Source organism: Achroia grisella, unplaced genomic scaffold, assembly GCF_030625045.1.
Source record: "Achroia grisella isolate CSIRO2021 unplaced genomic scaffold, CSIRO_AGI_Agris_v1 utg1419, whole genome shotgun sequence".
NCBI lineage: Eukaryota > Metazoa > Arthropoda > Insecta > Lepidoptera > Pyralidae > Achroia > Achroia grisella.
Window position 1 is genome coordinate 369206 of NW_026712630.1, and position 12598 is coordinate 381803.

The 12598-nt window shown below is 43.8% G+C and overlaps 1 protein-coding gene across 1 annotated transcript in view; it reads left to right on the top strand.

Annotated features, from left to right (window-relative positions):
* LOC131855437 (trithorax group protein osa-like) overlaps positions 1–12598 on the top strand; it is a 49238-nt gene that overhangs the window by 11071 nt on the left and 25569 nt on the right. The window contains exons 3-16 of the mRNA XM_059206712.1: positions 756–830; positions 1698–1820; positions 2293–2505; positions 2578–3186; positions 3250–3706; positions 3822–4633; positions 4699–4777; positions 5236–5321; positions 6392–6466; positions 8633–8800; positions 9477–9560; positions 10227–10311; positions 11140–11210; positions 12158–12325. Of these exons, the coding sequence (XP_059062695.1) occupies positions 756–830; positions 1698–1820; positions 2293–2505; positions 2578–3186; positions 3250–3706; positions 3822–4633; positions 4699–4777; positions 5236–5321; positions 6392–6466; positions 8633–8800; positions 9477–9560; positions 10227–10311; positions 11140–11210; positions 12158–12325 (3105 nt within the window). The remainder of the gene's footprint in view (positions 1–755; positions 831–1697; positions 1821–2292; positions 2506–2577; positions 3187–3249; positions 3707–3821; positions 4634–4698; positions 4778–5235; positions 5322–6391; positions 6467–8632; positions 8801–9476; positions 9561–10226; positions 10312–11139; positions 11211–12157; positions 12326–12598) is intronic.

The window sequence follows — 12598 nt, forward strand, 5'->3', positions numbered from 1 at the left end:
AATGTTCCACGCTGAGCTTCGACCTTTTATTCCTACAGATCACACATAATAACACAATTTTATAAATCTTATGTCGTATTAGGTACTGTCGATTCTTATGAACATGTTGTGTGTGATTAGTAACAAACAAATAAACGATATATCTATATATCTATCTAATGGATGCCAGCGAGATCTGCGTGAAGTTCGACCTGCCGTAGGTACGGCTAGTATATTGCTAGAAATGGGACCTCTAGAACCCATTGCTAACATTTATTTTAAATTATCTTGAAATTTTCATATATAACAAACCTAACTATACATTGGACACCGCATTAGACTAACCCGTATCGCGAGAGTCCACATAAGAATTGCCAGATGTTATTAACTACTAGCTGCTCCCGCGACTTTGTCCTCGTGGAATTCAACTTTCATGTTATAAAATAAAAGAATTTTTCTAAAATAAAAGTAGCCTAAGTTACCTTATCACATCAGCTAGCTGTAAATAAAAGTCCCGTCAAAATCGGTTCAGCCATTTCAGAGATTAGTCGGAGTAAACAGACAAAAATTGTAAAATTGTCATTTTTGTGTATGTACCGTAAAAAACTGTTATTTCAATATTACAAACAGACACTCCAAATTTATTTATATATGCAGATGTATAGATTACAGTAGAGGAAATTTTACATTATCATAAGACTACAATAGTAACACGTACAAAGACATTTTAAATATTTTTTCAAATTGTTATTTATATACATTTTTTTTAATTTCAGGCCACAACTGAACAACTACGTATGGCAAACATGATCGACCGTAAAAGTGAAGATTCCACAGATGTTCGCAGAATGGTAAGTTGAACTCTCTAGTAAAAATATTTATTTCTATTGAATATAAAATTGCTGAAATTGGCCAGACTAGACTTATGGAAGGCCCTAAATGTTTGTTTTTATTTTTTAACTAGCTGTTTCCGCGACTGATTTATACAAACTTTCATCCCCTATTTTATCACCTTAAGGGTGGAATTTATCAAAATCGTTTCTTAGGGGATGCCTACGTCATAGTAGCTTTATGCATGCAAAGTCTCAGCCCGATCGGTTTAAAATTGACAAAGTTTCATACAAACTTTCATCCCCTAAGAAAGGATTTTGATAAATTCCACCCCCATGGGGATGAAGTAAGGGGTGATGCAGGATGTAAATGTATTAGTTTGAATCTATCAGTACCTAATGGAACGAATAAACTAAGACGAACAAAATAATTTTTAGTTCTTTAGGCTACTTTTATTTTAGATAAATAAAGTTAAATTCCACGCGAAAGAAGTCGCGGGAACAGCTAGTCAGATATAAGACATCAGGGGAAGTACGACAGTGTCGGAGAGATTATAAGATTTATATGTATACTAGCTGTCCCGGCAAACGTTGTTTTGCCTTAAAATAAAAAATAATAATTTAGGGGTGGACTACATTTAGGGGGATGAAAAATAGATGTTGGCCGATTCTCAGACCTACTCAATACGCTCACAAAATTTCATGACAATCGGTCAAGCCGTTTCGGAGGAGTATAGGAACGAAAACTGTGACACGAGAATTTTATATATTAGATTTCATACTTCAAAACAGAGGGTGCATTGAGAGCGATTATTTCAATCAAAGACTACAGAAGTCTATTTGCTATTCCTAAAATAAATGTTCTGACAATGTTTATATTATTTGCAGGTGTTGGAGTTAATGGAGATGACGCGTCGTACAGAGGAGGAGGTTTGTTCGGCACTGCATGACTCCGACAACGATTTGGTCGCGGCATGTAATCTACTGCTGGAGGACACGCAACGAATACAGGTTACAAGACTTTTTTTGTTTCTTGAAATTAAATGAATGGTTATTTACAAAGTACTGGTCTTAATACCTACGCACATTATTAACTACTAGCTGTAATGTAATGTAAAGTGAATGTAATGTAATGTGAATGAAATGTAATGTAATGCGGACTCAACAATTAGCCTTCTACTACTGCCCGCGAGTTCGTGTGGTTATCAAAAACACTATCGCGATTAGTCGCAGATATTTTTTTAGATCATTTAAAGAGGAATAATTCGTTCATATATATTTTTTGGGTAACTTGAACCGTTTACGCAACGGAAGCCGTCAAATATGAATATTTTTCCCCAGTTTTGCAACATTTTTCACTGATACTTAGCTTTACTTTGTGAATTTGTAATTATAGGCTTCAGCATATTTATTAAACGACATTCACTATTATGCTGTGTGGAATTAAATACACATTAGTGTAACAGTTGTTTAATTATTTCAGGGTGAATGGCAGACCAATGAAAAAAAAAAGAAAAAACCGGCGCCTGCACCCGGCAACGGCGAGCTAGAGCCGCGCTCGCCCCGCAGCCGCTCCGGGCCGCGCACGCGTACGTACTCTCATACACCTCCCATACAACTCACCCACCTCCCATACCATTCGCTATCTATCGCTATCGCTTACTATCAAGATACTGATTACTGCTTTCAGATTGTCGTTACTATAAGTTTATATAGTAAGTTTTCACTGATCACTCTTCCTTATTGTTTGTATATGTAACAATCTCAGGGCGCGGCGACCTCCGAGATACAACGGCGAGCTAGAGCCGCGCGGGGCGCGCGCGCGGCGGCGGCGGCGCTCCGGGCCGCGCACGCGGCGCGCTCATACACCTCCCATACAACTCACCGCGCGCGCGCCCGCACACACGGCGAGCTAGAGCCGCGGGCGGGCGGGCAGCGGCGCGCTCCGGGCCCGCGCAGGCGCGCCGTACTCTCATACCCCTCCCATACAACGCGCGCGCGCCTCCACACACAACGGCGAGCTACGGGGGGGCCGCGCTCGGGGGGCGGCGCGGGCCGGGGCCGCGCACGCGTACGTACTCTCATACACCTCCCATACCGCGCGCGCGCCCCGCACACCATACAACGGCGAGCGGGAGCCGCGGGGGGCCCGGCGCGGCTCCGGGCCGCGCGCGCGCGCGCCGTACTCTCATACACCTCCCGCGCGCGCGCCCGCACACACATACAACGGCGGGCTAGGCGCGCTCGCCCCGCGGCGCGCTCCGGGCCGCGCAGGCGCGTACGTACTCTCATACACCCCCCCCGCGCGCGCGCCCGCACACTCCCATACAACGGCGGCGGGGAGCCGCGCTCGGGGCGGCCGCTCCGGGCCGCGCAGGCGCGCCGTACGCTCATACACCTCCCGCGCGCGCACCCACACACCCATACAACGGGGAGCTAGGCGCGCTCGCCCCGGGGCGGCCGGGCCGCGCACGCGTACGTACTCTCAGACACCTCCCATACAACTCACCCACCTCCCATACAACGGCGAGCTAGAGCCGCGCTCGCCCCGCAGCCGCTCCGGGCCGCGCACGCGTACGTACTCTCATACACCTCCCATACAACTCACCCACCTCCCATACAACGGCGAGCTAGAGCCGCGCTCGCCCCGCAGCCGCTCCGGGCCGCGCACGCGTACGTACTCTCATACACCTCCCATACAACTCACCCACCTCCCATACAACGGCGAGCTAGAGCCGCGCTCGCCCCGCAGCCGCTCCGGGCCGCGCACGCGTACGTACTCTCATACACCTCCCATACAACTCATCCACCTCCCATACAACGGCGAGCTAGAGCCACACGCCCCGCAGCCGGGGGGGCGGCCGCGCACGGGGTACTCTCACACACCTCCCATACAGGCTCACCCACCTCCCATACCATTCGCGCGCGCGCTATCGCACACACTATCAAGATACTGATTACTGCTTTCAGATTGTTGTTACTATAAGTTTATATAGTAAGTTTTCGCTGCAGGCGCGCTCTTCCCCGCGCGCGCGTATATGCACACACATGTTTTTTGTTCGGGGGCGCGGCGGGGGCGAGGGCACTCGGGGCCCGGGCGCGGGGGCAGGCGCGCGGCCCCGCCCGGGGGCGCGCGCGCGCCCGCACACACGGGCGGGGCGGGGGCGCGGCGCGCGGCGGCGGCGGCGCGGGCCGGGGCCGCGGGGGCAGGCGCGCCGGCCCGCCCCGCCCCCGGCCCGCGCGCGCGCCCGCACACACAGGTCAGTACGGGGGGGCGGCGGGGGCGGGGGCGGGGGGGCGGCGCGGGCCGGGGCCGCGGGGGCAGGCGCGCCGGCCCGCCCCGCCCCCGGCCCGCGCGCGCGCCCGCACACACAGGTCAGTACGGGGGGGCGGCGGGGGCGGGGGCGCGGGCCGGGGCCGCGGGGGCAGGCGCGCCGGCCCGCCCCGCCCCCGGCCCGCGCGCGCGCCCGCACACACAGGTCAGTACGGGGGGGCGGCGGGGGCGGGGGCGGGGGGGCGGCGCGGGCCGGGGCCGCGGGGGCAGGCGCGCCGGCCCGCCCCGCCCCCCGCCCGCGCGCGCGCCCGCACACACAGGTCAGTACGGGGGGGCGGCGGGGGCGGGGGCGGGGGGGCGGCGCGGGCCGGGGCCGCGGGGGCAGGCGCGCCGGCCCGCCCCGCCCCCGGCCCGCGCGCGCGCCCGCACACACAGGTCAGTACGGGGGGGCGGCGGGGGCGGGGGCGGGGGGGCGGCGCGGGCCGGGGCCGCGGGGGCAGGCGCGCCGGCCCGCCCCGCCCCCGGCCCGCGCGCGCGCCCGCACACACAGGTCAGTACGGGGGGGCGGCGGGGGCGGGGGGGGGGGGGGGCGGGGGGGGGGGGGGGGGGGGGGGGGGGGGCGCGGGCCGGGGCCGCGGGGGCAGGCGCGCCGGCCCGCCCCGCCCCCGGCCCGCGCGCGCGCCCGCACACACAGGTCAGTACGGGGGGGCGGCGGGGGCGGGCGGCCGAGAAAAAGAGGCACAGTAAAGTGCGGCACGGGTGATGGACAATATACGCCCCCTTCACAGGCGCCCACAACCCCCCAACACGTAAGGTCTCTCACACTACCTCCTACACGCAGAGCCTCCGACGACCCCTATATACGAAGCTTTCTCACACTCGTAGGTTTCCATATTTCTTGGTACATATACACACTTACCAAGGCATACATAGGGAGATTGAAGAGCAGAATGTATATGTTGGCTGAAGGGTACGACTGCACACATGGGAAACGGGGAACAGAATATACAAGCAAGAGACACAGGGTACATAAGAAGTACAACTCCCATGACTGGATGATATCAGTTCATCCAAATTTACCAGTCAGATAAAATGACTATCAAAATTGAACTTAAAATGTATAAAAAGTAAATATCATTTCTGTATGTGTAGGTGGCAACATCGGGGACTCGTTCCCCACCACAGAAGACTGGGACAACGAGGAGTGGTCAGGATCTCTGTCAGACACCAAGGTATATGTACGTCAGATTATACGCACTACGTTTATCTATTATCTATCTTCTGTAAATAAAATTAGGAACATTATCGCCTGGTAGATGAGAAAGGTTTCATGTTTCACGACCACACGAAGTCGCTTTGTCGCGCAGACAACTATTCTTTAACTTTTTAATAGCCTTAAAAAAAATAGGTACTCCAACATATGATACCAGGTCATTATCATTATCATTATCCGGCTCGAAGGACCATATGTTGGCGTCAACGAGTAAAAGAGACTATATTGTCTCCGACTGGTATTAACATATAGTGCCTATGGGACACAGTCACCTAGATACATAAAATAATAATTGCATTTAATAATGTCTAGTAAGACAAATTCAATATTGTCTACTAGGCACTGCTGTATCTAAACTGTGTCCATTATATCCGGCTCGAAGGACCATATCTTGGCGTCAGCGAGTAATAGAGACTCTTTATATTGTCTCCAACTGGTATTAATATACGATGTCCGTCCATTTTATCCGAAGGACCATAAGTTGACGTCATGAAAGTTTGTATGAAACTTTGTCAATTTTAAACCGATCAGACTGAGATTTTGCATGCATAAAACTACTATGACGTAGGCATCCCCTAAGAAAGGATTTTGATAAATTTCACCCCTAAGGGGATAAAATAACGCGAGCGAAGCCGCGGGCAAAAGCTAATATGATATATGATTGAATTGCAAATATTTCTTAAAGCTATTTTAGTTTTTTTTAATTATGAATTGATTAATGATTAATTGATTGATGAGGAATTTTTACTAAATAAAACCGCTTTGGTTGAGTGCTACTCGAACACTGATTTTATTGCTAAAAGAAATGTAATGAGGTGAAATGTATTATGCGGCAAAATTGTAAGTGTCGGGAATTGTGTATTGCACAGTAAGCAGGCATGTGCTGTTCTCCGTACACTCACCTTCAAACTAAAATACAGCTACAAAGATATTGCAGAGATGGGTGAGACAAGGGTCCTCTCAGATGAATCTGTATGTAGTTTAGTTCTATAAAAAATGTGGATTTTTTTTAATAATTAAATTTTTATACTGCAGGTGTTCACGCCGAGTTCGAGTGCTCAAAACCAGGCAAACGACACAGAACCTGTCGCCACACAGATTAATTCCACAGTGAGTTTATATAGCTTTTTATATTTATACTAGCTTTTTACCGTGATAAAATATATCCATTAGATCAGGGATGAGCAACTTTTTAATCAACTGGCCTGGCCTTAATGATACTATGTTGTTAGTTGAGACGATGTATATTACAGATGATAATTGACGACAATATGTACATAAAAAAATTGATCTTATATACTAAATCTCAATAGGAAAATGTAAGGTGGGGTGACACAGTTTAGACACGGCAGTGCTTAGTACACAATATTGGATTTGTCATACTAGACATTATTAAATGCAATTATTATTTTGATGTATCTAGATAACTGTGTCCTAATTAATTTTTTTTTGTATTGAGTATCTCAATACAAATACGACAATGGTGACGACACGGCCTCGGTGGTCAAGCGGTTAAACTCACCACTTTACTTATGATGGGTTCGATTCCTCACACGGTGCAAACATTTGTATTCATGAGTCTTAGTTTATAGTTATTTAGAAGCTAAGTTCATACTGTCTCGACCATTTTATAATATAGACAACGAAGTCGTTGTCTATATTATAAAATGTTCAATCCGTTTAAAGTCAGTTTCAATAAAAAAATAGAAGCAAGCACATGTATTTTAATTCTTTGCAAAATAAATAGTACAGAATCAAGCAATCGAAAACGGACCCTATTGTAAAGAACATATGGTCCTTCGAGCCGGCTCTTAAACTATGAATGAATGAATGAAGCGATATATTATTGACGACGTAGTTGCAAGTATCGTCACGGAAAATTTCATTTAAGGTGTCAGAAATCACATGGATTTTTCACAAAACTTGCTGTTCACAAGTATATGGTAAAATACCGAAGAATATCACAGTTTTCTTCGGTATTTTACCATACCAGCAAGTTTTATGATAAAATCAATATGATTTCTGATACCTTAAATGAAATTTATAAGAGAGGGGGTGTTGTTGTTATTATAAAGGCGTGAAATAAAATCACTTATATGTTTTAAATTTGACACGGTCATTATTTATACGTATAATTAGTAAAAATCACGGGATCTTTTATATTTTTTTTTTACGTCGTTTTATATTTATTATCAGTTTACCCGTGATCATGGTGGTTGAAACACTGCCGAAATATCGGGAACTCAGCAAATAAATATAAAACGTGGTAAGATCCCGAGATTTTTACTAATTATACGTATAAAATCATCAAATTTGAATTTGAATTTGAATTTGATTGAGAGTTGCAATGAGGTCCCGGTACTGTTTCATAGAACTACCTCTGTTAGTGGAACTTTTCCAACCTGTTTAAATGAGATTTGAATTCTAAGATTTCTTAATGTTATATCTCTACTAGATTTTTCCCGCGGCTTCGCTCGCGTTACTTTTATCCCCTTAGGGGTGGAATTTATCAAAATCCTTTATTAGGGGATGCCTACGTCATATATCTACGCCTACGTCTATAACATCTATCTGCATACCAAATTTCAGCTTGATCCGCCCAGTAGTTTGGGCTGTGCGTTGATAGATCACTACGTCAGTCACCTTTGAGATATATATATTTAGATAATTGGGACTCTGTAGTTCATTGTGAAGTGTGATAAATATAAGTGAGATAAATATCAGATTGGGATAGGTTTCGTTTGTTTTGAATGTCTTTCGAATATGCATTGTTTATCAGTGCTATTTCAGTTTTTTCCACCTCTAAAAATGGAATAACGGTACATTTCGATCTCTATAATCGGGGGCCTCTGTAAATGAGGCAACTATAATTTTAAATTTGCTTAATTGGAAAACTGGATTAATAGAAACACTTAATAAATGGTACATAATTTTTGGTCCCTTGAGATCGCAATTACCTAGGTTTTACTTCATTAATTGGTACATAATCTTGGTTCTTTGAGATCTCAATTAACCATTAATTGGTACATAATCTTGGTTCTTTGAGATCGCAATTACCTAGGTTTTACTTCATTAATTGGTACATAATCTTGGTTCTTTGAGATCTCAATTAACCAGGTTTTACTTCAATAATTGGTCCATAATCTTGGTTTTTTGAGATCCCAATTAATCAGGTTTTACTTCAATAATTGATACATAATCTTGTTTCTTTGAGATCCCAATTAACCAAGTTTCATTGTATTAGAAACAAAAAAGTCATATAACGTTTGTGTGCAGGAGGACTGGGAGTCGGGTGTCGCGGCGGTGTCGGCGGTGTCGGGGGCGGGGGCGGGGGTGGCGGGGGTGTCGGGGGCGGGGGGGCCGGGGGCGGCCAGCAACGGTCCCGACGCACACATCCCCTCCTACACCTACCACAACGCGCACCACCACCATACACTCATCGACGTACGTACATGCACATTTTAGTCACCACTTGCTAAGAACGATGGACCGACTATTATGGGGTTTTTTAGTTGAAAGTAGATATGATTGAAATGCTCCTTAGCTAAAGTTTATGAAGATATATTCAGATATTTTAAGTATTTAGATATAATGGAAATTTATTTTTTAGTTTTTTTGTGCCTGTGGTCAAAATATTTAATGTTATTCATGTACTACCAAAGGTGTTGTTTGATACATCTTTTGTATACATATCTTATTAGCTGACCCGTATAACTTCGTCTGCGTTTCGTTGCCCCACCTTTTGCAATATTTTTCATTGCAGCTCCGCTCCTATTGATCGTAGCGTAATGTTATATAGCTTAAAGCCTTCTTGGATAAATAGACTATCCAACACAAAAATATTTTTTCAATTGAACCAATACTTCCTCAGATTAGCGCGTTCAAACAAACAAATAAACTCTTCAACTTTATAATATTATAATATAGATATATAAAATTTTCGTGTCACAGTGCTTGTAACAAAATTTCTTCAAAATGAATCCACCGATTCTTATGAAGTTTTAATTATATATACAGTAGGTCTGAGTATAAGGACTTAATTAACAATTTTTCATACTCCAATGTGATAAATGTGTTCCATCTCAATTTTTGTTGAATTTTTTGGGCAATCGTTTTGCAGCAGATGGGCAGCGGCGGCAGCGCTTCGCCGGCGGCTGCGCCCGAGCCCGCACCGGAGCCCTACCTCGCCGCCGTCCACCACCAGGTACGTGCCGCCCGACAGCAGGAGGCCAGCAGTGCAGCAGTGTGGGCTGCATATTCCAGTCCACGTGTCAGTACCATCCCGCCGGGCATAGAATGCAACTCGTGATCATCCGGATGGGGTGTGATGACCCGCTAGATCATCGAGACCGACAAAGTATTAAATTAAAATTTAATGTACAAGCAGTTCTCGATATTACAAGGTTTTTTTTTAAAACCCACTTAACTAAATGAGGAAATAATAGGCATGCTTCCTTACTTTGGTTGGCAGTGTTTAAAATTTTAATTGTTTAAAAAATTTTACGGAACTAAAGTTAAATTGCACCATGGAGTAAACCCATGTGAAACTGGTAGTGAGATTATATATACTGTTTATTTAATTGTGTGAACTTTAGTATTTAATAGTTTGTATTAACACAACATTCTTAAAAACTTAATTCTGAATAACATTTATTTATTAAAAAAGCAATACTTTTTGAGTATTTAATTGAATTAGTGCTAATTTGTGGTTTGTATTCACACACTTAAACTTAAAAATGTAACGTAATAATCTTCTTGTGATGAGTCTGCGTTCCGAATGAGTAGTACAATAAAAGTGATATTTTAAGTTTATTTGAATAAAGATTATTTCTATTTCTATATTAATATATGTAATGTGTTTGCATTTCAGCCGATGGGCATGTCTGGCAGTTTGTCGGCCGCACAGTCGCAGTATTTATCACAGTTAACCCAACAGTCACAAAGGCACGACAATAGTAAGTTTTCATTCATTCATTTCATTCATTAATTGTTTAAGAGCCGCGCCCTGGTCCCTGGCAGTTTGTCGGCCGTTTCTCATGATCTTCCATTATTTATTATTGTTGATACGACAGTCACAAAGGTTTTGATAATGCCAGTTTTCATTCATTCATTAATCATTCATTAATTGTTGATACGACTCCAAGGTTTTGCTTTGCCATTTCTCATGATCTTCCATTAATCTTTAATTATTGTTGATACGATACGACTCCAAGGTTTTCCTTGACCCGACTTTGACATACATTTTTATATAACTGGGCGTCCATAAATTACGTAAGGTGTTTTTTTGAATTTTCTGTTCTTTCTTCCCCCACTGGTGAGATGTCGTGAGATTTTATTCAACCTCTTTCCCCCCAATCCCCAATCAAACGTAAGATTTTTCAAAATGTGGGTTATTTACGTAAACGCGTTAGATTGTTATTGTAAAGAGAAAAAAAAAATGCTACTTGCTTTTAATTACGACTAGTTAAGACTAGTAATCAATATTGCTAAGAGTTATAAGTGTAATAAGCATGTACAATCTGGATTAAATGGACCAAAATAGTATTAGTATAGTATAGTATTAATTTTCGGTTCAAATTATCAACTATTATCTACTTAACAAATATAAAAACAATAGTTTTTAAAAGTCAAACCACACCAAACTGCGCTGTTTCAAGGTTATTGTATTGTACTGTTTCAAACTCTGAGCGGTCGGATTGTAGATAATGGGTGTTTCCATCAGGTAGACAGGTTGTTTGCTGTTGCTGTTACATAAAATAAGAGGTGTTTTTGTTGGTTTGTAGATGCGTACGGTGGGTTCGTATACGGCGAGGCGGGACGGAAGCAACGGGCGAGGTTACCACCGCCATCCAAGGTACTATCACATTAACTATCATTATATCATCATCTATGGATTATAATTTTTATGGAAAAATATAAATAATATGACGGCCTCGGTGGTCTAGCGGTCTAGCATACCGCTTTACGTCCGATGGTCGCGGGTTCGATTCCTCGCACGGCATAAACATTTGTATTCATGAGTATGATTGTTTGTATCGGTCTGGGTATTTTCTATGTATAATATGTATTTACGAAAAAAAAAATTATCTATGTATTTGTATCAGCAAGCTTTTAGTTAGCTTAACTTGTGTGTCAATAACGCTGTGTGTCAATTGTCCTGAGATTATTATTATTAATATACACTTGCGAGCAGAAGTATGGAATCACTTACTTAGAATTGATTTTGAGTACTTAATAACTAGTTAAGAATAATAAAAATTTTAAAGGTAAACCGTTAACTTTAAATTTATACCAAATTCATTCAAATCACGCCATTATTATGAATGAATGAAACTCTTTATTGTTCCTCTCACAGAAAATACAATTATGTACAAAATGATAAAAAAAAGATAATTATTATTCATATTTATTTATTAGATATTAAATTAATATTTCGCTAAATGAGAGGGACTGACTGAAAATCAGCGCTGTGCAGAGCACGTGTAAACGTTACGCTCACAGCATCAGCTGAGTCAGCCCCATTTGTCCAGAATACGCGGTATGAGGTACTACTGTTGGTTTTTATACGTAGTTTAAGAGGTTGCTTTTTTTTATATAGTTTTTGTGTACGAACTCAAATGTTTATGTATCTTTTGTTCTGGCAATAAATAAATATTATGATTATTTAAGAAGTTATCCCGGATTATGTGAAGAAGTAAGGAAAAAGATATATTTGAATAGTTTGATACACAGATATATGTTTTTTCTTGAATATGTACATACTATACATAGTAAATAGTAAGTATGTGTGTTTGTTTGTAGATCCCGGTGTCTGCCGTGGAGATGCCGGGCGGTGGGGAGGTGTTCCTGGACGTACAGTTCGGAGCGCTCGACAACGACGCCCTGGACCAACACCAGCACCAGCACCAACACCAACACCAGCACCAACACCAACATCAACACCAGCACCAACACGCGCACGCCGCACAGGTACGTGCAAGATTTTTTTATTGAGTGGTGTGGGGTAATGATGTACTAACTCGTAATATATGTGACTTTAGTTAACTCGAGTTGAAATTCAGGTAACTCGAGTTAACTCGGACTAACTCGAGTTACCTAGAAGAAATATTTTTTTTAATTAATTAAGCAATCAACTTGAGTTAACTCAAATTCAGCCCCACTCGAGTTGATACATCTCTAGTGTTGGTTGTTGTCAGATGGTTCAACATCTGTAACACGATCTACATTTATACATCTACTATA